The 24,985-nt window shown below is 39.7% G+C and overlaps 7 protein-coding genes across 13 annotated transcripts in view; 2 read left to right on the top strand and 5 right to left on the bottom strand.

Annotated features, from left to right (window-relative positions):
* Positions 1-220: 220 nt before the first annotated feature.
* pak2b (p21 protein (Cdc42/Rac)-activated kinase 2b) lies at positions 221-6,632 on the bottom strand. Of its 2 annotated transcripts, none has more exons than XM_084473043.1 (15): positions 6,262-6,632; positions 5,354-5,621; positions 5,115-5,221; positions 4,861-5,011; positions 4,675-4,706; positions 4,456-4,569; positions 4,189-4,321; positions 4,018-4,081; positions 3,682-3,730; positions 2,657-2,769; positions 2,399-2,516; positions 2,184-2,283; positions 1,896-2,092; positions 1,538-1,675; positions 221-1,403 (listed from the first exon to the last, which is right to left on the bottom strand). In XM_084473043.1, exons 2-15 carry the CDS (start codon positions 5,541-5,543, stop codon positions 1,317-1,319), a joined length of 1,593 nt encoding a protein of 530 aa, XP_084329169.1. In that variant the 5' UTR covers positions 5,544-5,621; positions 6,262-6,632; the 3' UTR covers positions 221-1,316. The 2 variants fall into 2 exon arrangements, with proteins under 2 accessions (XP_084329169.1, XP_084329170.1); XM_084473044.1 differs by having other exon boundaries at positions 5,354-5,529.
* Positions 6,633-6,821: 189 nt separating this feature from the next.
* pigx (phosphatidylinositol glycan anchor biosynthesis, class X) lies at positions 6,822-8,946 on the bottom strand. 2 transcript variants are annotated; one of them, XM_084473051.1, is made up of 6 exons: positions 8,759-8,946; positions 8,360-8,450; positions 8,133-8,268; positions 7,757-7,970; positions 7,116-7,216; positions 6,822-7,021 (listed from the first exon to the last, which is right to left on the bottom strand). In XM_084473051.1, the coding sequence occupies exons 1-6, from the start codon at positions 8,820-8,822 to the stop codon at positions 6,881-6,883; spliced, it is 747 nt and encodes a 248-aa protein (XP_084329177.1). In that variant the 5' UTR covers positions 8,823-8,946; the 3' UTR covers positions 6,822-6,880. The 2 variants fall into 2 exon arrangements, with proteins under 2 accessions (XP_084329177.1, XP_084329178.1); XM_084473052.1 differs by having other exon boundaries at positions 8,821-8,905.
* Positions 8,947-9,092: 146 nt separating this feature from the next.
* Positions 9,093-10,131, top strand: cep19 (centrosomal protein 19; the record flags this gene model as incomplete). Its single annotated transcript, XM_084473054.1, has 2 exons — positions 9,093-9,519; positions 9,785-10,131. The coding sequence occupies exons 1-2, from the start codon at positions 9,390-9,392 to the stop codon at positions 10,129-10,131; spliced, it is 477 nt and encodes a 158-aa protein (XP_084329180.1). The 5' UTR covers positions 9,093-9,389.
* A 104-nt stretch (positions 10,132-10,235) lies between these two features.
* ing5a (inhibitor of growth family, member 5a) lies at positions 10,236-14,149 on the bottom strand. The gene is made up of 8 exons (XM_084473053.1): positions 14,017-14,149; positions 12,894-12,965; positions 12,469-12,635; positions 12,233-12,344; positions 12,041-12,140; positions 11,645-11,783; positions 11,491-11,552; positions 10,236-11,365 (listed from the first exon to the last, which is right to left on the bottom strand). The coding sequence occupies exons 1-8, from the start codon at positions 14,051-14,053 to the stop codon at positions 11,326-11,328; spliced, it is 729 nt and encodes a 242-aa protein (XP_084329179.1). The 5' UTR covers positions 14,054-14,149; the 3' UTR covers positions 10,236-11,325.
* plekhb2 (pleckstrin homology domain containing, family B (evectins) member 2) lies at positions 13,008-18,157 on the top strand. 5 transcript variants are annotated; one of them, XM_084473046.1, is made up of 8 exons: positions 13,008-13,562; positions 14,845-14,906; positions 15,072-15,224; positions 15,325-15,427; positions 15,594-15,633; positions 16,375-16,461; positions 16,558-16,693; positions 16,975-18,157. In XM_084473046.1, the coding sequence occupies exons 1-8, from the start codon at positions 13,477-13,479 to the stop codon at positions 17,115-17,117; spliced, it is 810 nt and encodes a 269-aa protein (XP_084329172.1). In that variant the 5' UTR covers positions 13,008-13,476; the 3' UTR covers positions 17,118-18,157. The 5 variants fall into 5 exon arrangements, with proteins under 5 accessions (XP_084329172.1, XP_084329173.1, XP_084329175.1 ...); XM_084473047.1 differs by having other exon boundaries at positions 13,012-13,562; positions 16,978-18,155; XM_084473049.1 differs by lacking the exon at positions 13,008-13,562 and adding an exon at positions 13,772-14,023.
* A 121-nt stretch (positions 18,158-18,278) lies between these two features.
* LOC311353217 (vacuolar protein sorting-associated protein 4B-like) lies at positions 18,279-22,951 on the bottom strand. The gene is made up of 11 exons (XM_084473045.1): positions 22,755-22,951; positions 22,408-22,519; positions 22,137-22,287; positions 21,857-21,918; positions 21,604-21,723; positions 20,368-20,524; positions 20,113-20,261; positions 19,934-20,015; positions 19,556-19,775; positions 19,285-19,425; positions 18,279-19,092 (listed from the first exon to the last, which is right to left on the bottom strand). The coding sequence occupies exons 1-11, from the start codon at positions 22,773-22,775 to the stop codon at positions 18,991-18,993; spliced, it is 1,317 nt and encodes a 438-aa protein (XP_084329171.1). The 5' UTR covers positions 22,776-22,951; the 3' UTR covers positions 18,279-18,990.
* Positions 22,952-23,393: 442 nt separating this feature from the next.
* The window catches only part of ankrd29 (ankyrin repeat domain 29), a gene marked incomplete at both ends in the record, with an annotated part of 4,128 nt that continues 2,536 nt past the window's right edge, over positions 23,394-24,985 (bottom strand). Inside the window, 5 exons of the mRNA XM_084473553.1 lie at positions 23,394-23,480; positions 23,703-23,801; positions 23,927-24,022; positions 24,391-24,489; positions 24,956-24,985. The exon at positions 24,956-24,985 is cut by the window's right edge and continues 69 nt beyond it. Coding sequence (XP_084329679.1) covers positions 23,394-23,480; positions 23,703-23,801; positions 23,927-24,022; positions 24,391-24,489; positions 24,956-24,985 — 411 coding nt within the window. The remainder of the gene's footprint in view (positions 23,481-23,702; positions 23,802-23,926; positions 24,023-24,390; positions 24,490-24,955) is intronic.

Genomic DNA, 24,985 nt, shown 5'->3' with positions numbered 1-24,985 from the left:
CCCCCATCTGGCTATAACATGCAATAGCCTTCAACGGTAATGTCTTTTGTCGTTTAAAACGGTTGAATGTTTTATTTTTATAAGGTTGAATGTTCATTCCAACTAAAACATTTAGACTCTGCAACACACCTTAAAAGACAAACACACCCATACCCTGATAGGGATTCAACAAGTATGTGCATCGTGGTCTGAAATTGAAGACTTATAAAAACGTCTGTAGTCTTAGATTTCAATAAGAAACCTATACATTTTCCATTATAAACCCAAATCTTAACTGGAATCTGGAAGTGTAAAAATCAAATTACCTTCACAACAAAGTCACAAAAGGCATAAATGACAGCATTTATTTGAGTGCACTAAGTTGTTAGTTGTCCTAAAAAAAAGAAAAAACTGTCAATATACAATAACTACTACATTTGCTAACCAGCATGATATAGCCACAGTTTCCCCAACTACTTTGAAAGTTACACAATATACACATGGAAAAGAGGCAGCGTGCTAGCCTTGCCCCAGAATTACATTACGAGTTCAATGTGGCATAACAGTTGTCTTTTTTTACAATAAAAATAGAGAGAGAAAATGAGGACCCTGTTGATGTAACATTTGATGTTCCTGTAAAGTGCACCTCTCCAATATCAAGAGGGTACAGATAAAGGCACAAAATAGAGATCAAGATGATCACTGAACATAATGGTATTGTAATGTCAGAGGCATTTCCTATATAATACAATGTTCAATGTGGGGAATAACTGAACTAGGCCCATTAAATACCATGAAGGGGATCAAATATGAAATTCAAGTATCAAAATAAACTGAAGACACTGACGAGCTGGAAAAGGTAAAAAGGACCATAGTAAAAATACAGGTGAGAATTACTGACATACTCAACAATACATTAGGGAACGGCTTGCATTTGTTTAAGGTAGTCATTTTTTTTAAATGACCTCCATAAACAAACACTAAACAGAACGAGGTATCTTTTCATTCCAAGTTAAAGATAAGCCTCGCCTTCATATACATTTTTTTTTTTACAAAATAACTATGCCTGGCACTGCAACTAACCACTTGGTTGACTTGTCTTCGGACGCTGGGGCGCGGAGCAGAGTTCATTCGGACAGCGGAGGATATTCGCTTGGGTGTTTGTTTGATGTTTTTGTATTTTTTGGTCTTCTTCACAGTGAGGTTTGTCAGGGCTGAATCAGACGGCTGCCCCAGGACTCCAGCCTATTGTCTGGCACAGAGAGAACACACCGATAACGGTCGGCACAGACGTGCACACAGCATGGGAAGGCGGGGAGGCTTGCGCTCCACTCCGACTAACGATTGCCCTTCATGGCCTCCTTGGCAGCCAGGATGAGAGGGTTGAGGCTGGAGAGAGGCTTGGCGATCTTCAGGAAGGGATGCTGTTCAGTGGGGGGAGAAGGTGGAAGAGACCCAAGAGAGGGAGAGGGGATACAAATAAAAAGTAACAGTCAACTTACATAGGTCAGTTCATCATTCAAATCACAACTGATAGCGAGGATGGGTGGGGTTATACCTTGAGCAGCTCTGTGCCTCCCCATCGTTTCTCTACATCCATTTCCAGGCAGCGGTTGAGGAAGTCTCTGAAGACGGGAGAGAGCTTCTCCGGGTTCTGAAGTTCAGGGGTGCCGTTGGTAGCAATAAGGTAGAGCGCCTGAAGGAATGACATAATTGGAGAGCGGTTGTTAGAAATATTGTCCCATCATGGATTTTGACTTGACCAATAGAAGCCTGCAAACTTTGCGGTTTTGTTCGCTTTGGTCATTTATTGATCCATCTGTCCGAGGTGTAACATCGTTGTCTTGACTCTGAAGTCCCAAACACATGAAAAGAAACAAACCAACAAACAAGAAAACTTGGACCAAACGACTTACACGCAGGGGGTTTTCGTTCAGGTAGGGAGGCTCTCCTTCCACCATCTCTATGGCCATGATACCCAGGGACCAGATGTCCACCTTGGGCCCGTAGGCCTTCCGGGTCACCACCTCTGGGGCCATCCAGTACGGCGTGCCCACCATGGTGCTGCGCTTGCTCTGCTCGGGGGTGATTTGAGCGCAGAAGCCGAAATCAGCTGTGGGAGACAAACAGTGACCCTTTAGGCCCCATTGGTAACAAGACACATCTTCGGTGTCTCCCCGTTAACACAGCAGTGCAGGACTTACTGAGCTTGACAGAGCCATCCATCCCCAAGAGCACATTGTCGCTTTTGATGTCTCGGTGGATGACCTGGTTGGCATGTAAGAACTCCAATGCTTGTAAACACTAGGATGGAATGAAGAGAGAGTGAGGCGGATGGAGGATGAATACTAACCGTAGCATCAAACAGCCTCAATATAGATCATTATTAGTGGACTGGGTTGGAGTGTTTTTTGTGTACCTCTCTGCAGACGGCAGCGATCTGGGCCTCGTCCATACAAGTCTCTGTCACCACATCTGTCAGTGAGCCTCCAGCCAGATACTCCATAACCACAAACAACTCCTCCCCCATCAGGAAACTGAGAAGCATAGCACAAACAAATAGTCTTAGGAATATATGGATTTTTTTAACCAATGTAATGGTTATGGACAACAAATGCCAACCAGAGCGGTAAGGTAAGGAGCCATCCAGAAATATTATATATTTATTTATTTTTACCTGTCTAAAAAGTTGACAATGTTGGGGTTCTTCAGCTCCTTCATAACTAAAATCTCATTGATGATTAACTCCTTCTTGGGCTGCTTCTGGAGATTGATTTGCTTGATGGCAACCTGTCAAACAGTAATTGGAAATATAGCATTATGGTGCATTTCCACCGGCGGGGACGGTTCGGACCCAGCACGCCTCAGCCCAGTAGTGAGGGTGCGGTATAGCCCAGCTCAGTTACGGCTTGTGTTTCCACCGCAGACAGTAGCCTTAAGGTAGGGCGGGGTTTAAGCCGGATGGCGATAGCCGCGGCAGCTACTTAAGCATTGTGACCTCATAGCAGCCTGACACAGTGTAGCCTGCTAATAAATCCAAGGAAAAAGAAGAATGTGCACAATGAACAAAGAGCAACAATGTAGGACGTCCAAGAAGGACATCAAACTTTTGCGTGACATTTTCTTCAATAAAAGAAGCTTTCGCCGTTGTCCAGAAATACCTGCGGTATATATATTTTTTCGTAGGATAAGTCTGGGATTCTCGCCTCTGATTGGTTAGAATGGCTCTCCTCCAATTGTTTATGGTTAGGGCTAGGGTAAGGGTTAACCCTGACCCTAAACCTAACCATAAACTCCCGCAAACAGCTAAGACTAATTGAAACACGATCTGAAGGAGAGCCCTTATAACCAATCAGAGGCGAAAATCCCAGACTTCTCCTGCGGAAAAAAATATTGCCTCGTGGGTACTGTGTTTGTTTGTTATTATCCCCGTCACACGGAAGTGACAATTCTGTCAACCCATGTAGTGTGTAACTTGAATTTGCCAGCACCCTTTCAGGCGTCTCAGTACCCCAACGGAGGAGTACTGAGAGACGAGTACGGCTCAACCTGGACCGTGGAAACGTGACCCGTGCCGCACCTTTGCAGACTGAACAGACCCGCACCCTCTGGTGGAATTAGTCAATATTCTGGCTAATATTTAGGATTGTGTTTCTTGCCATATAAATTTTATTTATGTCTCACAAGTCAAGTGACATTTACCTCTTGTCCCGTAGCGACATCAATGGCTGTGAATACTGTTCCTGAAGCCCTGTGTGAAAAAAATAGATTTAATGAGAAATAATATGCTTCAACCAATAGGAAATGGTTAGAAGAGTAGTGCGCAAATGTCTGTACGATGCACACATGTTCTTAAAACATTGGTTTGTTGTCTCAGTCATTGTATGGTAGGATTTGATGTCTAAAGAAATCCAATCAACACCCTAGTTGTATGAAGATAGCAAAATGCGCAAATTTGACATAAAATGCACTTCTTGTCATTCTAGTCAGTATAATGTGGATTAAAGTAGGGCCACCCAGCGAGCCCTCTACACTTACCCCTGGCCAATCTTCTCATATCTGGTGTACTTCTTTTTGGGATCCCCAATGCTGACTATGCTTCCTGTAAGCAATGACACAATCAGACACACGTTTTACATGGAAACTAACCAACAATGCAGGCAAAATGTCTTGGGAGTAGCATGTCAGGAATAAGGCAGCAAGATTTACTCAGTTTGTCCATGATCTCCTCGTCCGACATCTTGCCCTTCTTCTTCTGTCTGTCCACAGCCTTTGAGGCAGAGTCCCCGTCTGGACAGGTGACTGGAGCAGGAATTGGGTCAATAACAGAGCGTGTGTACATCTACAGGACACACAGACACTCTGAAGTCAGGCCCTAGCACATTCACATAAAACCTACCAACAAATTTAAAGAATTACTCCATGGAGTGTATAGTAACACCATGCTCATGTGGTTGCTTTAAGACGTCAGCTTACACTCTTTGTGTGTTCTGGTCTCGGTGCAACGATGGGAGGGGGTGCCTCATCGTCATCTTCATCATCGATATTCTTGATGTTGGGTGATGAAGGCTCCGAGCCTTTTTTCATTGGCTTAATTAGAGGAATGGTTTGATCAAACGCCAGTCCGTTTTTAAAAATATAACAAAACACTTATTTTTAAGTAAATAATGAAGTGAATAGAATTATAGAACTTACAGATTGAGGCCCTGGGGTGAATGCATCTTTTTCTAAAAAGAGAGGACAGGAAAATCAACATTTATTCATGTCATCCACTCTTCGCTATGTATGTTATGCTACAAACGTTATTCTGACAACCACTGGGCTGGATACCAACTGATCACAGGAAGAATAGAAGTGGTCCTTATTCAGACACCATCTCACCTGAAGACGAGAAGCTGAGATACTTCTGCCGACCGTTGCCTGTGGAGTCGTAGAACTTCAGAACGTCGAGGACGGCCTGTGGGTTCTTCTTCTGCTCTGACTTGGTGATGTTTGAAGTCTGAAGCAGCCGGGCCCATTGCTCTGGCATACCCTAGGTAGAGGGCGACAGGGTGGTTCAAATCAGTTGGGTTTCGGATGGTGATGAATCGGCAAACAAACATTGCCAACAGAGGTAGAGCAGAGCATAAACTCACAGTGAACTCCCCAGTGACGGCATCAAAACCAACATGGATGGTGTGCTCAAAGTCTGAAGGCGGCGAGATCTCTGGTCGCTCTTTGTCTCGATCTTTTTTCCTACCACCTGAAATTGTTTGTGCATTTGCTCATTTTGTACAAGCAGTAAAAGTCATGGAAAATTTCCACCAAATGTTTTTGCCCGTGCGCTAAGGGGAATGCTGGCACATGAAGGCCATGTCTTCTTTACACGTCTCACCTTTCTCAGCACCGGAAAAGATTGAGATGATCTTGTTGCGAGGTTTCTTCTCCTCGGGAACAGAGGGGAGGGGTTTGGAGCTGTGGTTGCCTGAGAGAGAGTCTTTGCTGGAGCCTGTGCTGAAAATGGTGCTGCTCATTCGGACTGGAGGTGCTGGGGGCTTGTCTTCGGGGTCACTGTTGTCACACATGGTAGGGGTAGTAGTAGGATGACAGCCAAGCAGCAGGCAAGAGGGCAATCACATCAGTGGTGTGGGAAAAGGTTGTAGCTGTACAGGTCAGAAAGTTTTACACAAAATGATACGAGTCAAACAAAGTCTATAATGGGAACTCCAGGAGAAATAGGACATCAAATTACAATAGCGTTACCAATGATTACATGTATTGATACCACTAAGCTGCTTCATGCACTACAACAATGTAGAATTTAAAGGGACAATTTTATATTTCTGACAGTGACAAATGTTTACACTAATAAGCATTAATGAAAGGGTGTAGTAAGACTTGTTGAACTTTCACGTAGTAGACGACAAATTGGATCAATAAGTGACTTACTAAGTGGCTTTACAAGGTAAGTATACCTTTGAATGTAGCCTGAAAACTCTTCATAATCAACTGTAATACACGGTGAACCCTCAAACCACCGGCCAACTTTCTGTGTTAGCAGTAAGCTAACGGTACTTTGCCCACAAGTGTGCTACAGGCTAATGTTAGCATGGAATGCTACGATTGAGCTTGGGAACTAACGGGCTGGCTTGAGTCAACTCGTCAAACAACAAACGTATTTTCCTGTTATCAAATCAAGTGTTAACATGTCCTTCCGAAGAATGCCCCAAAAGATATTTAGCCCCAAACACAAAATGATAGGATAAAGCTAAAGCATGACAAACCATAAGAGACATAACTCACCAGAGTCCAGATCTCTTCAAGTTGATTACAAACTCCGCTTCTACCTCTTAATTCTTCGATTTAAACTGGAAAGCCATCATAATATCCGATGCGTATTTTGGGGGATGGCGGACAGCGGGGCGAATGAATTACTTACAGAAAATGTGTTTTCTACTATTTACAATGCAATTTTTTTCAGTATTTTCGGCCCTAGGATTATTGGGCTATGGCTAAGGGGAAACGGAACTGCAGACCCAGCCCAGCACAGCATGACCGCACTGACTGATCAAACGGACCGGCTCTGCAGACCCAGCCCAGTCCAGCATGACCCACCACTGACTGATCTAACGGACCGGCTCTGCCCTACAGTTCACTGTATTGCTATTATACTATACTATTACACTGTTATATTATTGTCCATTTGGCAGAGGAAAAACATCTATGCATCTTGAACCTTAAGAATCAAATATCTCAATGTTGAATCAATGCCAAAAGGATTGTTGGTAGTGTAATGCAAATATTTGGGTGGAATTCTTTTTTTTTTTAAACATTTGCCAGAAATGACGACACAAAAAAATAACTATATTTATCTACAATTGTGTCTTTATTTGATCTACAAAAGGAGCAGTCTGTTTTATCATTATGTTAAAACTCTGTATTTCCAGATATTTTGAGAAAGCGCCAAACAGCAAATGAAAGTAACTAGAAGAGTTCCACAGATAACAGGTATCACCAGAGATCCATCGCCAACAGGTATCTGCAAACTCACATGGCTTTGCTCCTATAACAAAAATGTGTCATTAAAAATACTACAGAGAATGTATACTTTGGCGATCTAAAATGCCATATAATTTTGCAAAGATTAATAAAGATACCTGGTTATGCTGGATTTTAACCCATGAACATATGCTTGAATTAGTAGCTGTGCAGGGGGCATCAACAATAGAATAGGGTTTAAAATCGCTGCCATCATTACCTAAAGAGAAAGAGACATAATTGAATGTGGAACATGAAATTTATATAATGTCTAAACAAATATGCTATAAAAGGAAAGCCAAAGAAACACTATTCCATTGGTGTGAATTGGTAAACCTAGCCAAAGCAGGGTCAGAAACAATTGACGACAGATTTTTTTTTTCTATTTTTATTTAAGGAAGTAAATTGTTAAGATCGAAGGCATACAAAGTAAAATTTCCCTGACATTTTTTTGATGCTATATTTTGCGTCCATGATATGAGAGTAAAGAAAAGTTATCAGTTAATCGTATGCATATATTCATGCATCGCCTGGGATGAAATCTTTCATGCTATTTTGAGTCTTAACTGTAAAGAATGTTTTTCTGTTATACATTCATTCATAAGTTTAAGAAGATATAAGAAGATATCAACAACCTTATTTAACAGGGAAAATTTAACATTTAAGATTGGTTTGAACCTGCACTCAAGATCCTTGGTTTGACATATGATGCATATATATATATATATATATAATGAGTACGATGTTATTCATCACTTACATGTTTCACTTCGGAGCAGCAGGTCTGGGGATCCTATGTTAACAATAACAGCCTTTTGATCGCCAAATGAGGGCTCATGGTAGCGGCAATGTATGGGGATGCTTGTCTTCAGTAGTTTTGAACCTTGTCCAACAAGAGGGGCATACAAAAGGGCAGCAAATCCTCCAGTTCTGTGAGCAGGAGCTTCTAGGTTGATGGCGGAATCTAGTAGTATCTAAAAAATTGCAAATGAGTTGGCTACATTACATATAATATAACATAGAATACATTTTAAATTACACTCAGGTGGATAACGTGTTAGTTATAGTTGTTTTTTATATTACATTACATGGTATCATCTTCATGAAGTTTGTTAAAATATAATAAAGCTTGTAACCTGCAGATGACTGTCACCGTTCAGTGATGCAAGTTGGAATGGATCAACATAGATTCCTCTCGGTAGTTTGTGAACCAACAGAAAGTTGAGAACACTCGGAACATCAGGGCTGAACTTGACAGTGGTGACCATCTCCCTGAACACAAAAGGCCAAATACAGTATTACATTATGCAGTATATACGAATAATTAATATGCTTGATTTATCCGCATTAGGGAGAGACATACCTATGGAAACCCTTTCCGTTGCACTCAGTGGACACTAATATTGACTCAAGCCACTGCCTTCCAATGCCACAATTTTTTTGATCTTTGTCATCTGAAAAGTAGACATGGATTGTAAGTACATAATGATATAATGTATTGTACAATGACGCATGCTTTTCAAACTCATCTCGTTTTAAGAATTAAATAAATGTTATATGTATTTATAGGAAATATGAATATTAATTTCGCCTCTTCTCTGAGTGCGGCATTAAGAACCTGCACATCACATGCTGAAACAAACATACGATCAGATATTTTCAAACGAATACGTTTGAAAATAACCCTGCAAGAACTTCAATTATTAAAGATAATTTCCAACATGTATACTTTAGTGTGTTTAAGAAAAAAAATAAAACATGCCTTGTTGTGTATAACAATGACATGTCAATAAATAAGTAAAAGTAAAGACGAGTAAACTATACATTGGAAACCAAAAAGTGAAATAGGAGATATCTTTCTAAATCGGTGTCAATCTTGATCTGTTCCATTGGTAAGAAACTGGTCCTGCGTCCTCCTAGAAACTGTTGACGGAAAACAAGCACGAAGGACCCTTTTCTGTATATTGGACGCTGTATCGATGCCAGATTAAAATAAGAGCCAAATGTATCTTTATTTTTTTTATAAAAAGTGCACATGTTGAATTGAATACAAAAACAAACATATTGATTGAGTTATAATAAATGATGTTACCATTATCACGAACCACTTGTAGTTAAAAAGTATTGCCGTGATCGGGGCCAGCCTTCGCCTTCAGCCCATTTTTTTTAAGACGTTGTTTCTCCACGGTTGAACGTTGATAGTGACCCCTCAACCTGGCTGTTCCTTTATTTTGCTCTTAGGTCTGCATGCATGTTTACATTTTCGATTAGACTCCCGTCCTTAACAAAATTACTTAAATGTGTGTGACTTACTATGAATAATTACTTACTGTTAAACAGTAGAGGCAGCCAACGGAACAAGATTTCAACGCCACTGAAGTGAAGCTGTGAAGATGTCCTATGAGGCGAAACGATGCGGCGTTCAGTTCAGCCCTCCCGCAATTATTTTACTGTACAAACACAAAGGCACAAACCAAGTGCGCAAAAGAATAATACCTGTGCGGAACTTTTCTAAATACTCAGGTAGGTCATTCCATGCACCTTATATTATCATTTGTAAAACAATAAATATGCCTTTAGACCCCCTGCCCATGACATAATTTCGATGTATTTAATCAAGCAGTATGTGGGGATTTTAAATGGTTATTGTTTGGAAGGTCATTCAAATGTGTATTCTAGAAACAGAATGATGCAATCATCTATTATTAGGACAATACATGTATTACCAATTATTTTTTTCTCAGTGTAAAGATTGAGTACATTTAACTGTAACTTAATTTCTTCCTAGACTGTTGCTTGGCTTCTGAAAGACTGAAGAACCATTTTCGGCACAAAGAATACTTAGGAGGTGTACCATTGAGTCAGTTGAAGAGGCTTCACACAGTACTACGAGATCACATGCAGGGCCACAGTTTGCAGCACAGCCTTGCTTCATTCCAAGTGGACCCTGAAGAAGATCTTAATAAATTAAATGACGATGACCTGGCCCGCAAGAAAGGGCAAATGGATCAACTCTTTGAGCAAAACCGAAGACTCAAGGATGATCCTGATTTTGTTTATGATATAGAAGTGGAATTTTCCCCAAGTGATCAGGAAAAGTGCAGTTGGGATGCAGAGTCGGATGATGGATTTTGAAACAGATCACCCAAAGTGTTTTTGCCTGAAATGACTGTACTTTGAGTGAGCAGCATTTACAGTTGATTAAATGACATTGTCCCTATAACAAATGAGACCATATATAAGCAATTCAATATTTATTTGATATAAAATACTGAAGTTTAAAAAATACAAAATACTTTGGCTCCTTACATATCAGGGGTACACATAAATGATGGATACTCACAGTAGGAATACAGACAAGCTATTAATAATAATTTTAGTGACCAAGACATAGGAAACACAATAAATCTATCTTTGGAAATAATTCCCCTCAAACCAAAAGTTATTTTTCACCATTATACAAAAGAGAAATATCTCATAGATTTGGATGTAATGTACAAAGTTATGGGATGAATTCTAAAACCATGCCTGCATTTCAAACCTCTGTATGGGGAAGTTCAATTCAAAGTGCATTCATACCTCATTTAGTTTGCAAGACACTGACTGACTAATTTAATATATCACAATACATCCAAGAATGTCACAACTGATTTTCTTAACATAGTTGTTGTACAGCACATGTTATAAAAAAGAATTCTGGATTGAGAAAAGATTGGTTTACTTTGTTTGGTTTAAATTGAAAAATAAAATATAATACACACTACACTACACTACATTGAATCAGTCAGTTATGCAATGCTTATGCATGCCCCAGAGGTAGGTATTTGAAATTCAGACATAGGTCTTTCCTAGTACAACCAGAATTTTAGTAAGGAATACTGAGTTTCAAGTCATACGTATATTTTCAGCAGGCCTTTATTTAAAAAATAAGATTTATATTTTACTCATAACTTCAAGTATGTCAAAGCAACAATCCAGGATTGAAGTTGATCATTTAGGGGTGGGCACTTAATGGCAAACATAATAAAACAGCAATTATTTAATCATCAAAAACGATTTCTAAAGACATCTGAAATTTAAGTTTACCTTTCATCTATTGTACATCTGTAATGAAAAAGCTTTTTTCATTAATCCAAAAAAAAACAAAAACATTTGTGGAAAATGAGCAAAGGGACACACAATGTCACACAATTATACCCCAATTCCGGACTGGGCTTTAACTAAAAGCTTTTTAATGAGGAAAAGATATAGGGAAAATGTTATATATATATATATAACACTTTTTCTAAATATATCCTCAAAATACATAAAAGTACCCTATCTGAAATCTCACTTTTTCTTCCTATCTTGTGTGCATCTTGGACAAAACCTAAAAAAAAACAAAAAAAAAAACAATTAGGCACAAAAACCCAGGAATAAATATCCATGTTGATTGATAAAACATCACATTATATAAATAACGCATGAATCAAATGCTGTGCAAAAGGTTCTTACCATTTTCCTTTGGGCTTGGTAGCAAGATCAACACAAGCAAAGTGAAACCATTCTATTGGACACTGCAAATAAAACAAAAGGAGACTTTACTATTATTATACCTGCTGAATGCAACATTTTAGATCATTTCAATAGATAATCATGAGAAACCTACATCTGGGTTATCACAGCCGATCATCTCTCCATACGACACTTGATGACACAGGCAATAGGTTGGCTCATTGGGATCCACTGGCATGTCTAGAACATCCGATGGCTGCATTGGCAGAAGACCACCATCACTCAAATCAGGGCTACAAGAAGAAAAGCAAAGGAAGAGAAAGGCTTTTAAAAGGGAGTTCACAGAATACAAGTGAGCCCTAGTACAGATAGTAGATACAAACGGACATGGTGGAGCACTTACAACACTTAAAAAAAAAAGGGGTCATAACCTATATGGTAAATATACTTGAATACTGAATACTATGAAATAACGAATACTAAGAAAGGCATGTGTGAATCAATTCTGTTTGCTAATACATTCAAGCAGTTTTTTTACTTAAGTTATTACCTATTTTTTATCTTCTTCTTCCTCGGAGAATCGTCATCAGAGCTCTTCCTCCCTCTTCCCCTGGACACACGCTTCTCTCTTAGCCCCCTGGAGTCGGCCTCTGAGTGCGGGATGAGACACATGTAAATCAAGCGGTACAGTTGTGTTGGGCCTGCCTGGAGATGTTAACAGCTTTAAAAGTTCCCAGCTTACTTTTCAGTCCTCTTGCCTCTGGACTCTCATAGCCGCTTACTTCCAGCTTTCCCTTCAGCTCGTTCTCAAACCGTGCCAGGTCTGCATCAAGTCTGCGGATGTGTTTGTCCACCTTGAATCAATTAAACAAACCAAAAAAAGTGATTTCCACGTTCATGAATTCACGGAACAAAATGTATAAAACCCATTGAAAAATTATAGTTTATAGAACTGTGTACATAAGGTATTGTACTGACCATCTCGTAGGTCTGCATAGCAAGCTGGACTTTGTCATCACTGAACTCTTTGCACTTGCTGTATGCATTCTGGATCTTCTGCAGATGTTCCACTCTCTGCTCTGAAGCCAAGTTCACAACATTGGCTATGTATTCCTCAGCCAACTTGTCAATCTCTCCTTTTTTCTCTACAGGGCAAATTAACAAAATCTATTATTTAAAACACAAAATATCTAGACACAAGACTATCAAGGCTGTTAATTTGTCCCTTTAATACAAACATTATAACAAATACCAAAACAACAAATATAGTGGATTTCAAATTATGCGGCACAACTGAATTAGCCTGATTTACACATCAATCATGAACTGGAGCCAAACGTTGATTTGCACAAATAAGATTGTAAATACAATCAGTGTTACAATGTTATCTGTGAAACTTTTACCTTCAGTCCTGTTATCCAGGTCCCGCATCAAAGTAAAGTTTCTCTGAAGTTCACAGGGCAGGTTCTCAATACCTAGTTGAACATCCAAGTATAAACCATGTCACTTTCACTCAATATTCAGCAGCTTTCCATGCTGCATAAATTAACACAGAATTATTTATATTCTCCATTCATATATTCCACCTTGAGCAGAGAAAATGTGACAAACAAATAATAATAAAGTACTCTGGGAGCACTATGAATCTGAATCTAAAAGCAGCAGCTATCAACACTGTTCATTCTCGATAGGCCTACTTTATGTGAAGATATTTTATGAATCCTTAATAATGCAATGCATGTAATTACTTATTTATTGCAAAAGACAGTACAGTCTTCAGATTGGAAAACAACAGTATAGTATTACCCCAATGAACGTATGACCCATGAAGAATTGCTTTTTCCAAAGGTTTAAAAAAACACTAACACCGACATGTGTGGTTAATGTCAGAACACGGATGTTGCTGGAAGATAACGATGCAATAACCATAAGTAAACAGTGGACCAGCAGACGAAGCCCAAAGGTAAAGACAGCTACCAACAAGTCATGATCTTAAGGTTGCATGTTGTTTGCCACTGCCAACAAGAACAGACAATCGTAAAAACGTACGAACACAGTGAAACCTACGGAATGTGAGTCTTTACGATGATCCAGAATACATTAAAACTCATAACTTGTTCAAGTAAACAGCATACAAAAACAACAGCACTGCTAAATTACTGTGGCTCGACCACGACCACCCTTGAGCCTCTGACCCTTGTGTGTGTGTGTGTGTGTGTGTGTGTGTGTGTGTGTGTGTGTGTGTGTGTGTGTGTGTGTGTGTGTGTGTGTGTGTGTGTGTGTGTGTGTGTGTGTTTGTCATGAAGACCACTCACAGCGGGGAGAGCTTTGCTTTACGCGCCATTCTAAAACATTGATGTTACGCTGAGCTAATGAGGGGGAACTACAGGAGCTAGTCACAGTAGCATGGCGCTCGGCGCTAGCCTTCCCACCAAAGCTTTACAAGTGGAGTAAAAACGCGGCCAGTTATACGAGGCGTCTAAATGTCACGACTTTGATGATTGGGCATTATTTAGACATACTCACTGTCAAGGTAATGTTCCAAGTATATTGCCGTCGCCATTTCAGAGCAGCAGTTCGCTGATACGACGGGCTGCAGAGCAGGCAGGTTGGCGGCGGGTGGAGAAGCGGTGCGCGCGTTTTGCACCCCGGGGTTGACCGCCCGGAAGATCCTGCCTTTAGTTTACACTTCGATCACAATGTCTCTTTTAGTTTGAGCTGGTGAGTGGCGATGTGTGAGCAACCCTCTCTGGAGCGGAGAGCATTTGGGCCAGAAGGAAGGGTCACTCACTAATAATACGCAGTGCGTAGCTCAACTAGCACGGATAGCGCCGTATTAAAATGCGCATGTACGTCATTTCTTTAACTGATTTTTTCATATTTTTTTTACCACGAATTTGAGTATAAAGTGTGGTTCACAACAAGAAAGTGATAATTAATGTTGATGTTGATTTTTACTGGCTCTCGTAGAAGTCCAGCTCCCTTCCCATCGTGTTGTCACGTGACATAGTGGTGACGTCAGCCGGGATCACCTGACGTCCCGTCATTCAAAACAAATACACGATCCTTTCCCGTTTCGTGTCCGCCTAGGACTTTATGAAAGTACGTCAAACTAGAGAGCTTAAGGACTTTGTGGGCTGTTTTCTTAGTTTGTACAGAAATGCTTCAATGCTACTTTGATTTCCAATGAAGCATACGAAGGACCTCCCGATGTTATCGACGTAGAATAGCGTTAGTTAGGCTAAACGAAATGGGTCGGCCTACAGTTTCAATACAATAAAGTCATTGTTGTTTTCGTAATGACAACAATATAAACTACTATGTAAAAAATCTTATGTATGATTTTCCCTTTAGGTCATTTGAAGTTTCTACTTCCAGGATGTCGATGGTTAAAAGCGGTTGGCTCCATCGTCAGAGTAAGTAGTGCTAGTCCAATTGGTTTAATATTAAACCTGATGTAAATCATATGTTGACTTTCGATATTTGAGTGCATGACGTTACCATAGTCTAGTCTAGTCTAATCTAATCTAGTCCCAATGGTAGATAATGGACATTTGCTGAAAACTGCTTGCTTACCCTAGGCACCATATTGCGTCGATGGAAGAGGAATTGGTTTGACTTGTGGGCCGATGGACGACTCGTGTTCTACGATGACCAAGATCGGCGTGACATGGAGGATGATCTCCACATGAGGGTCGACTGCATTAACATTCGTGGTTCCAAAGCATGTAAAGGTACACGTCAACTGAATCTGTGTTGTTGTGGTCTGTTTGGACTTCTTAGATGACTCACACTCATTGGTGTTTATCCTGTGTTTGTGTGTGCCGCCTATAGATCTGAACCCACCAGAAGGAAAAGGCTGTGATTCCTTGCTCCAGATAGTTTGTCGAGATGGACGGGTCATCAGCCTCTGTGCAGATAGCTCAGACGATGCTCTGTAAGAGGAATCTCTTTAGCAACATCATTCTTTACATAGTATATCACTATATTCATTGATTAATTTACCCTGCATTGTCACTTTCTGAGTCACCCTCTATCAAGATCAATCAAGATAAACCCTTTAGTAATATGTTGCACCATCGACTTTTTCTCCCCTTCTCTAGAGCATGGACCATGGCTCTTCAAGATGCTAGAGTTAATGCGGTGAGTTTTCTTAGATTGTTCGGAGTGCTACCCTCCCCCAAAGATGTTCACCTGCAAGGGGTCTGGCGATACACAGAACACATATGATGCATGAAATCAGTTTCAAAATCGGTATAGAGATTCACACCTAAGAGATGGAGCTGATTGTGCTGTCTAGGACACTGGCTGCTTAACTCTTCAGCCACAGTGCAAGCATTAGACATGGATAGATGGGTGGATGTCTATCTCCTAGAGGGGGACAGGCCTCATTTCTTGCTTGCCCCAATATTCACAATTTGCTCAAAGTATTGTTCAAAGTACCTGTTATTTAGCACATTCATGACATTGGTAACATTGGAAAGGTAACACCTTGTTGTTTTTGTTCTATTATTCAACAGCATTGTTACATTTTGATTGGTCGATAACATCCAAGGGTTTGCATTCATTTTCTATTACGGGACACCTGTATTTGTACAGTTTGAAAAAATGCTCAAACTAAGTGCCACTGAATAATATTCAGCTGATTAAGTTAAAAAAGAACAGTAATGTTATAGATTTCATTAATACACAGGATTAGATATAAGTAACTTAGTATGTCATCATTGTTAGTAATAACAGGTACAGTTGGATACAGGTGGAATGAAGTACTCCAAAGCGTCCTGTTTTATAAATGTCAAAATATAATAATGGTGCCCCCGTCCCATGTACAGGGTTGATTAAGAGTTTAAAAGCATTGTGTTTTTGTTTATTTTCTTGTTGTAGGTGCTTGCACCTCCCCAGATGGCCTTTGCTCAGGAGGCCATTACTTCTGCTCCTCCTCCCTACTCAGAATTTGCTGTCCCTCCTCAGGTAAATAGAGTGCATTAAGGGAGGGGATATGCATTTACTTAAGTGCATTTACGTTATCATTTAGATGATTCTTTATTAATTTGTTTCCCTCCCCAGGCTTATAATCCATATGGAGAGTATGTTACACCTCCGCCACAGGCTACCCAGATTGTGTACTCTGCTGACGGGCAGCCCTATGCTGTGGCATACCCCTACCAGTACCAGGATCAGTCATACCCCTACCAGTACCAAGGTCAGACATACCAGTAGCAAGGACATACCCCTGGAGTTTCTTCATACACTCGTATACACTTCATGTGACCGGTCACTAACTTTATTAAGGTAAAATGGATATTGGGAGTTTTTGAAACATGTTTTTGGAAAATGGTTGTGTCATTATCCAGGAGCGGCTGTTTCTCTTTACTTACTAGAAAACGAAATAATATTTTCCTGCCGTTTCCTCCTTCATTATGCAGGTTATGACAAAAAATAACCATTAGCGCCCATAACCAAAAACCCCTGCTGTGTGTTCAGCAGGAGTCTACCCATCTCACCAGGGGGTGAACCATGTCATCGTTCAGGAGCGCCAGCGCGATGACACCGGCGATGTAGCATTGGGCATGCTTGCCGGTGCCGCGACTGGATTGGCCATCGGCTCTCTGTTCTCCGTCTTCTAGTGTCTTCCATTCGTTGCTTGCACAAACTACAGTAATAGCACATGTATTCTGATATCGTAGCTTCCTTTCCCCCCATATAGTCAAAACCCAAGTCTCAATGTTAGGCATGATTGTTTATGTGCCAGTGAAATAACCTTTTATGTGTCTTTACCAAAGGCTTCTTATATATATTCTAATATAACACTATTAGCACTTTAAAAAAATAATTGTGGCAGATGCTCAGTCCCTGTTTCAAATGAAATTGAATGTATTCTAAAGAGTTAAAGAATAGGAAAAATGTTGAGAGAGAAGTCATTTCAGGTTAAATTACATTTCAGGTTCTCTTGACCTTGTTTATTGGTTGAAGCCATTTAAAAGTTAGTTACTATTTATTTGAGTAACTTGATGTTTTTCTGTTGCATTACCTATACCAAACCGATTTCTACAGCTTTGATTTGTTTTTACATCCATTATATGTTTGGATGCAAAAATAAGAATATGGCATGAATTATTAATTATGTTCATCTTGAGGTATCAGGTCATGGTCGTATCTTCTGATGTCATCATTGTGAAGTCAAACCGCTTAATTTAGACTTCACTGTGTGAAAAGGGAATTCACTCTCCTGGACTGCTTTAACTGCATGCCATATTTCTTCATGTATTTTCTGCTGGCAGCTGGTGAATCACTCTTGACTGATTTTCACCGACGTATGATATAATGTATTTGTATTGGTAGAAATTGTATGTGCAAATAGATCAGGTACAAGGTACACTTTTACTACTCTTCACTTAGCCTCAATACGTCCTGCACTCCCAAGTGGCTTGGTAAAATGATTGATACCTGTTCTTTATATGAACTGCCTATATTCATTCCTATTGCTAAATTGTGTCAAGCACAACCTTTTCAATGCACCATCGTTTTACATCATCAGCCAATAGGAGTAGGCCTGTCTATTGCAATTATTTAGTGCTTTAGTTCACATATCTAATAGTTGGTCTTTCATCCATTGCTTTAATTGATATCCATTCATCTTTCTACTTTTGCTCACCTGCATTTACCTTAATTTAGCAAGGAAGTGAATTTTAACTATTAAATATATTCATAACATTAAAACTGTGTCCCATAGTCACTTTATTTGTATTCATGACAAAACGCTCCCATTAAAATCCAAAAAGTACGGAAAGATGTTACAATGCAGCGCATTCGTTTTTAAATAAATATAAACAGTGAAAACTCAAACCCTAAATATTGCATAGATTAAGAAATCCCCAAAATACACATATATATAACAAAGATAGTATATAACCCTGAGTGTTTGAGAGAAAATAAAAAATCCAATTATTTAATTTGATTGTATCCCTAAACCAGTCAACGTACTTTAAACTAATGAGTGCAAATTTTTCACCACTTAGCTCAGTAAATAATGGTATAATTGGGAGAAAACATTAAAACATTCCAATTTCTATATATAGATATAGAGATGAATATATATCTATCTATATATAGATATATATTAATAGAAAAAAGCTAACATGTCTGCAAGTGTTCCTTTCAGTACTGAAAAACATGAAAGTGTCCCAGGCTGAACTGAACAAGAGTAAACACATGGATTTGATGTATTCCCCACCCCTGTGCAATATAATTCTCCATCCACTGAAGAAGAGTTAAATGCTTGTAAGCAAAGGCAAAATTGAGTGTTTATCCAAAGGCATCATTCATTAGTAAAAAAAAAAAAAAACATAGGTGAATCCCATTTAAAAGTAAATTAAAGTAAAGTTACTCATAGCGATGAGTTACATAATTGCACAAAAAATATGGAGGATAGATTCTAGTGGATATACAAAAAATATATATTCAGAGGAAAGATTTGGCGAGAGTCCAGTGTGAGCATTGTTAGCCTTCTTGACCAAAGTCTTCTGTAAACTTCGTCAGCTTCTCCAAATCCTGGTCGTTCACCGTTGGTTTGGTGCTGGCCAGTGACCGAAGCATGTCAGCCTACACATAATATGACACGTCAGAAAGCACACAAACAATTAAAATGAGTTCTGTGTTCTACTGGGAAAATCAGAGAAGTGTCCAAAAATAAACATTAAAACAAGGAGACCTGACATCTCCTGGTCAACATACCCCTTCAACTACATAAAATCAAACCAAGACAATCAGACAAGCAGCAGCGTGAATTCATACCATGCAAACAACGGGCTCCATAAGTTTCTCTCCAGGAACATCCATCCAGGTCATCGCAACAGCGGCAGGATCACCAGGGGAGCATGGGGTCAGAAGATCTTCAACGACCGTGTCTGGGTTGTTCAAGGAGGGCCCTCGCACCTGAGTGTTGGAAAGAAGATGGAGAGATAATGGCAACTAATGCATGCTACCAAGGCATGATTATAAAAGAAAACTTTCGGTGAAAGACATTGCACTTGTTGGCTGTTGTTTGTCTCAAAGGCAAATGTACCTTTTTGAAGTGAGTCGCCATCTGAACCTTGCGGACAGGCTGCATGAGGGCGTCCCGGACGATGATACTGACATCGGCCCCGGAGTAGCCTTTAGTCTTTTTGCCCAGAGTCACAAAGTCTGCCTCAGTCAGGTCGGTGCGGGTGGCGCCCAGATGCAGCTTGAACATGAAGGTACGGGCGTGCTCCTCAGGCAGAGGGATGTAAATACGCTTCTCAAACCTAAAATCATGGCGCAATTGAAATGACCCACATTCAATCACACTGGACCTTGCACACACACTCAGAGTTACATGTTTCGCCGCAAGAATAAAATATGTCTTGTTAGAAACAAGGTTTTTTTAAGGTAACATGAGAATTTAATTATGTAATGACCCTACCTTCTCCTTATGGCCGAGTCCAGTGTCCACGGTATATTAGTGGCTCCCAGTACCAGAACTCCATCATTATCATTTCCAACGCCTGCAATCATAGAGGACAGCATTTCAATGTTTTGCTGTAGATCACACAGCGAAGAGGTCAGACGTTGACATGCATCTGAGAGCTCCTTCCTACTAACCCTGCATCTGCACCAGGAACTCCGTCTTGATCCGGCGGGCCGCCTCACTCTCGTTCTCACTCCTCGAGCCACACAGAGAGTCGATCTCATCGATGAAAATGATGGACGGCTTGTGTTCTCTTGCCAAGGAAAACAGGTTCTTCACCAACCTAGTGGGAAGAATGTGGACAGAGGTTCAGACAAAAAAAAAAAGTAGTTTAGTATTGTTTTTTTGTGGTTTTGTATTTATTGTGTGTTTGGAAATTTGGGCCTCACTTTTCACTCTCTCCCAGCCACTTTGACACCAGGTCGGAGGAGGAGATGGAGAAGAAGGTGGAGTTGTTGGCCTCAGTGGCCACAGCCTTGGCTAGGTAAGACTTACCCGTACCTGGAGGCCCAAACAACAGGATCCCTCTCCAGGGAGTTCTCTTTCCTGGACAGAAGATCAAGTAAAATAAAAAAGGAAGCCAGTAAGTAAGGCCATAAACTAAGAAAATTAAAGTTGTTTGTATTGTTTCAGTGCCAAGTACCATTTTTGTATTTGAAAATTACAAACGATACCAAAAGGGCCGGCCTAAGCCTTTTGTGGGGTCCTAAGCGGAATACAGGAATACGGAATACAGGAATGGATTGTGAACTACTGTCCACTGGGCAAAGAAGCATAAAGACCCCCCTCCTACAATTTGTGCAACAGTGGGTGTAAATTGGGGTGTGGGACGGGTCTGGGGGTCCTCCCCCTGAAAATTTTGAATTTGGTAGATGTGATTTCCTGTATTCTGGTGCATCTTGGGGGTGGCCAGCTGGAGATTGGCAATACCTTAATTTGTTCAGATTCATAGCCTATTACCTGACTTGCAGGGCCTGGACAAGCAAACTAATATAGCACTGGGTTTAGCTTCCCCCAAACCATAAGTCTACATTAAAGGCCTATATTTTGGTCCATATTTGATTAGATACATTCAGGGTTCCACACAGACGGCATAAGCAGAATTTCATGATTTAGAGGGCTTTTAGATATATAACATCACATATTGTGTGATATTTACCTGAGGGGCCCCATTCAGACATCAATCCACCAATTTTGTTTGATTAAGGGAGCCATATTAAGACATATCACATTCTGTATCACATCTGCATCTGATCTGGGGCCCCATTGAGAGGGTAATCCACCCCTGTATTAATATAGTTATAGTTGTTATACAAACCAGTGTCTTTTTAACCAGAGGGTACTGAAATCATAAATCAGTTTTAAACTCTCATATTTGAAGTGAAACACTATGTGTGGTTTACTGAACTTGAAAAAAGAAAAAAATAATAATAATAATTTGGGGTGGCGGGGGGGCCCAAAGCAGCCACTTAGTTTGCTTATGCCTCGGGCCGGCCCTGCAAAAACGCATAGTTTGCAAGTTTCCAGATTTTTCAATTATTGATATTGAAGCATAAAGTCACTATATCAAATTTACTACACATTTATTCAGTATTATTACAGTTGTGTTACTTTTTTTTCTGTACCTGTGAAAAGATGGGGAAATTTAATGGGCAGTATGACAGCTTCCTTCAGAGCTTCCTTGGCACCCTCGAGCCCTGCAACATCATCCCACTTGATGTTCGGCTTCTCCATGACGATGGCACCTGGAAGATAAGGACCGATTCAAAACACACATGGCGGTACTTCTGGCTTTTAGTCAAAATTATGAAAGACAGCATGACTGCATTATTTCACATGTGAGCTAACTTATGTTAATTCATTTAGTTGAATGGTCACCTGACAGCTGATTCTGGAACTTTTTCTTCTCCTGATCGTCACCCCCTCCATCACTCTCGTTCCTAAGAGAACAAAAAAAAAAACTTCTAGGATGGTTTCTTGTCGACATTTGAATTATGGAAATGAAAACATCAGGAGAATATTTTTTATTAACAACCAACAAGTTAAAAAAATACATTATGAATAAATTATGAATGTCATTAAATATCATCATTAAATAAATATCCATTAGCGGCTATTGCTCCTGCTATGGATTTAGCGATCCTTTTGGCTCTCTCACCCTTTATCATCAGACTGGGACTCTTTGACTGGCTTGGATGGGGGAGCCTTCTCTTTCTTACTAAGGTATTCCTTCAGCTGCTCAGCTCGGTCAAGATACTCCTTACACTTGTTCCTGATGCTAATCTTTGCTTTGTCACCGTGCGCGTCATCTAAAGTGAGAAGACATAATAACAAGATAAAATATAATAATGATGCATTTCCATAGGTAATATACATGACGTTATGCTATGTCGACTTAAATTCTATAGGATTATAAATGAGTTACTCACACTTGACAACATGGAGGAAGTATTGCACTGAATGCTCATACAATCGAAGGGCTTCCTCATAGTTTTTGGCTTTGTCCTCCTCTGATGCCTTGGATGCAAGATCTATCGCTTTCTGCAAATAAATGGAGAAGAAAGATAAGAGAAAAACAACAACCCCAATGTTATGTTGATACTATTGATGTGTGTTAAAATGGCCGAATAATAAAACATTGGTTTCATGAAGTCATCAAAGTGTCATGACTTGTGTTATTATAACACCATGTATTAATTTGATAGTTAGTTTGATCGTGGCCCTCTTCTTACGTAATCTAAAGTTAATTTATACACTGATCAAAGTTTTCACTCACCTGTAGCGATGAGCCAGCCATGGGTGTTACCGCGACGTTCAAAATGTAGGTAACTAGTTTAACTTGACGTTGATCCTTTCAAATCACCTCAAATCATAAATATTATTATTCGTACCACTGTCGGTCCTTTCTGACAGTTTGGTTAGACAGTAGACGGTATAAAAATACAAAGCAGACAAGTTGTTTTCTCTTCCGCATTAGCGTTGATCTGAACTTCCGTGATTCACACGTGACATTGTTATTTTGTCTGTCGTCTTTCCATTGTCAACAGTGGGCGTGCTCATGTCTGGGTGTTGTCCTGGATGTGTCACTACTTCACCTTGAAATAATCAATGGTAATGTCAATGACCCTCCTAACAAATGTACACTTTATTGCATTCATTACAAAGGGCAAATAAAAACCTGCTAAATATGTCTTAATGCTTCATCACCTATAGCACAAAAAACAGTACAACATATAGAGAATAGTAACATCAACAATCGAAAATAAATACTTTTGGTGCATATTAATAGGCTTATTAGTCTCCATTATATCAGCTTTAGATGTCTTGATTAGAAAGCACCACATGGTTTTCATATGTATATGTTTTTTGCACATGGATCTTGACTCTAAGGGTTATTCACAGTTGTCCAAGGTCGTCATAAACTTTCCCCATTGACAGTTTTTGGATGTAAAGTATTAAGGATGCGATCACTCTTTGTAAGATCTGCAGGCAGCTCATTGTTCTGTGAAGGGAATTAGAAATATAAAGAACATTTTAATAGACGATCATTTTATTATTAGATCAAACATTCACTATATTGTTGTTACTGATTTTGCTTATGCATCGTTTTTGCAGCCTTATTGTATTTTATTATTAATTCATTAATTAATTAATCAATGATAATAATAAGATGTAATAATGTATATTTATCAGTTATTGATAACCTCTATTTCAATCTGCTCACCTTATTGGGCAGCATGGGGTCTGCATTGGCCTCAAGCAGAATCCGGACGGTCTTATGATTTCCACCAATCACAGCTGCATGAAGGACTGTCGAACCGTTCTGTAAGCAGAAGTCAGAAAAATATATAGATAAAGGGCTTTCCTTAAAAATATAATATAGTTTTGGGGGTGAAAACACAAAATAATATAATCTATCTAATGTAAAAAAGACTGATTTATTTTTACCTTGAGAAGACCAAGTGAAGGAGAAAACTTGAGAAGTTCCTGAATAACATCGTTATGTCCTTTATAGGCGGCTTTGAATAATGCAGTTGACCCATCCTTAAAATGTTAAAAGTACACAATTGTGTTAATATTGAAAAAGAAAAGTATTTACTCCTGCAGAAATGTAGCTGTTACTTCACCATATCCAACCATCAAATGTGTTTCTCTACGAACCCTGGCATTATTCTCACAATATTCTCATAGTAGGATTTAGCTTCAGCAACAATATCATGAACCAAAGTGCCAGAAGTGTCCTATCACAATAGGATAATATTGACAACCTAATCATCTTGCTGGGCTCCACAAGCGGCTGAGTGTTACTTTGGCCTCTTGACAAAAACACTAAATATAAATCAATGCAGCAAGTAAGTCTGCTTTGTCGGGAACAGCTACAAACAACAATCGTCTCCTGGAGAGTGACGTACTTTTCTGTCAGCATCCCGATCTGCACCGCGCAGCAGCAGGACCTTCACCACCTCGCTGTGTCCCATCTGGGCTGCCATCCACAGGGGGGCGGTTCCATCCTGCCAGAAAACAGTAAGAAGTCACATTATTTTTTTTCTTATTGTGCTGTCTAGAATGATTTTCATGTAAGACCTGATCTGTGAAAGCCTTCTGCTGTAACTGATCCACCTTATATAATATGGAACTTGAAAATGAAAATAAAACATCAGATGAAAACATCACAAACATCGGTATTAAACACAGGAAATAGTTGATGTGATGGGCCAGTAGACCATTTTCACCTCGTGGCCCTGTTGGTTAGTAGGGTGGGGAAAACCTTTTATTTGCTTTGGAAACAATGAAAACTAAGCATTATTTTATTTCTGCATTCAATTTCCCCACTCATTTAACATTTAGAATGCTCTTCAATTGGGTTTTCATCGTTTCCCATTTCCAAATACGGCCGGGAATAAGGTCTGGGAGTGCAGGTGGTAGAGGTGTAAGCGGACCAATGTAGACTGCAGTATGGTTGAACTAGGAACATACCTCCCTTGGGTGGTTGACTCTGGCTCCGGA

Source organism: Micromesistius poutassou (genome assembly GCF_964030765.1).
Source record: "Micromesistius poutassou genome assembly, chromosome: 9".
In the NCBI taxonomy this organism is placed as follows: domain Eukaryota; kingdom Metazoa; phylum Chordata; class Actinopteri; order Gadiformes; family Gadidae; genus Micromesistius; species Micromesistius poutassou.
The sequence above is the reverse complement of the archived record's forward strand: the minus strand, read 5'-3'. Positions and strand labels throughout refer to the sequence as shown.

Coding starts and splice junctions, on each gene's coding strand:
- pak2b (XM_084473043.1), bottom strand. CDS start 5,543: ATGTGTGACAACAGTGACCCCGAAGACAAGCCCCCAGCACCTCCAGTC. Junction 4,570..4,674: donor TCACCCCAGGGCCTCAATCT/GTAAGTTCTATA, acceptor CCTCTAATTAAG/CCAATGAAAAAAGGCTCGGA. Junction 1,404..1,537: donor GAGGCACAGAGCTGCTCAAG/GTATAACCCCAC, acceptor CCCACTGAACAG/CATCCCTTCCTGAAGATCGC.
- plekhb2 (XM_084473046.1), top strand. CDS start 13,477: ATGATCTTAAGGTTGCATGTTGTTTGCCACTGCCAACAAGAACAGACA. Junction 15,634..16,374: donor AAGATGCTAGAGTTAATGCG/GTGAGTTTTCTT, acceptor TTCTTGTTGTAG/GTGCTTGCACCTCCCCAGAT. Junction 16,694..16,974: donor ATACCCCTACCAGTACCAAG/GTCAGACATACC, acceptor CTGTGTGTTCAG/CAGGAGTCTACCCATCTCAC.
- ing5a (XM_084473053.1), bottom strand. CDS start 14,053: ATGGCGACGGCAATATACTTGGAACATTACCTTGACA. Junction 12,966..14,016: donor CTTGGAACATTACCTTGACA/GTGAGTATGTCT, acceptor ATGTTCAACTAG/GTATTGAGAACCTGCCCTGT. Junction 12,345..12,468: donor CTATGCAGACCTACGAGATG/GTCAGTACAATA, acceptor AATTGATTCAAG/GTGGACAAACACATCCGCAG.
- pigx (XM_084473051.1), bottom strand. CDS start 8,822: ATGTATAGTTTACTCGTCTTTACTTTTACTTATTTATTGACATGTCAT. Junction 8,269..8,359: donor AACGGAAAGGGTTTCCATAG/GTATGTCTCTCC, acceptor TTTTGTGTTCAG/GGAGATGGTCACCACTGTCA. Junction 7,217..7,756: donor GCTGCTCCGAAGTGAAACAT/GTAAGTGATGAA, acceptor CTTTCTCTTTAG/GTAATGATGGCAGCGATTTT.
- LOC311353217 (XM_084473045.1), bottom strand. CDS start 22,775: ATGGCTGGCTCATCGCTACAG. Junction 21,724..21,856: donor GTTCCAGAATCAGCTGTCAG/GTGACCATTCAA, acceptor CTTATCTTCCAG/GTGCCATCGTCATGGAGAAG. Junction 20,016..20,112: donor GTTCCTGGTGCAGATGCAGG/GTTAGTAGGAAG, acceptor CTATGATTGCAG/GCGTTGGAAATGATAATGAT.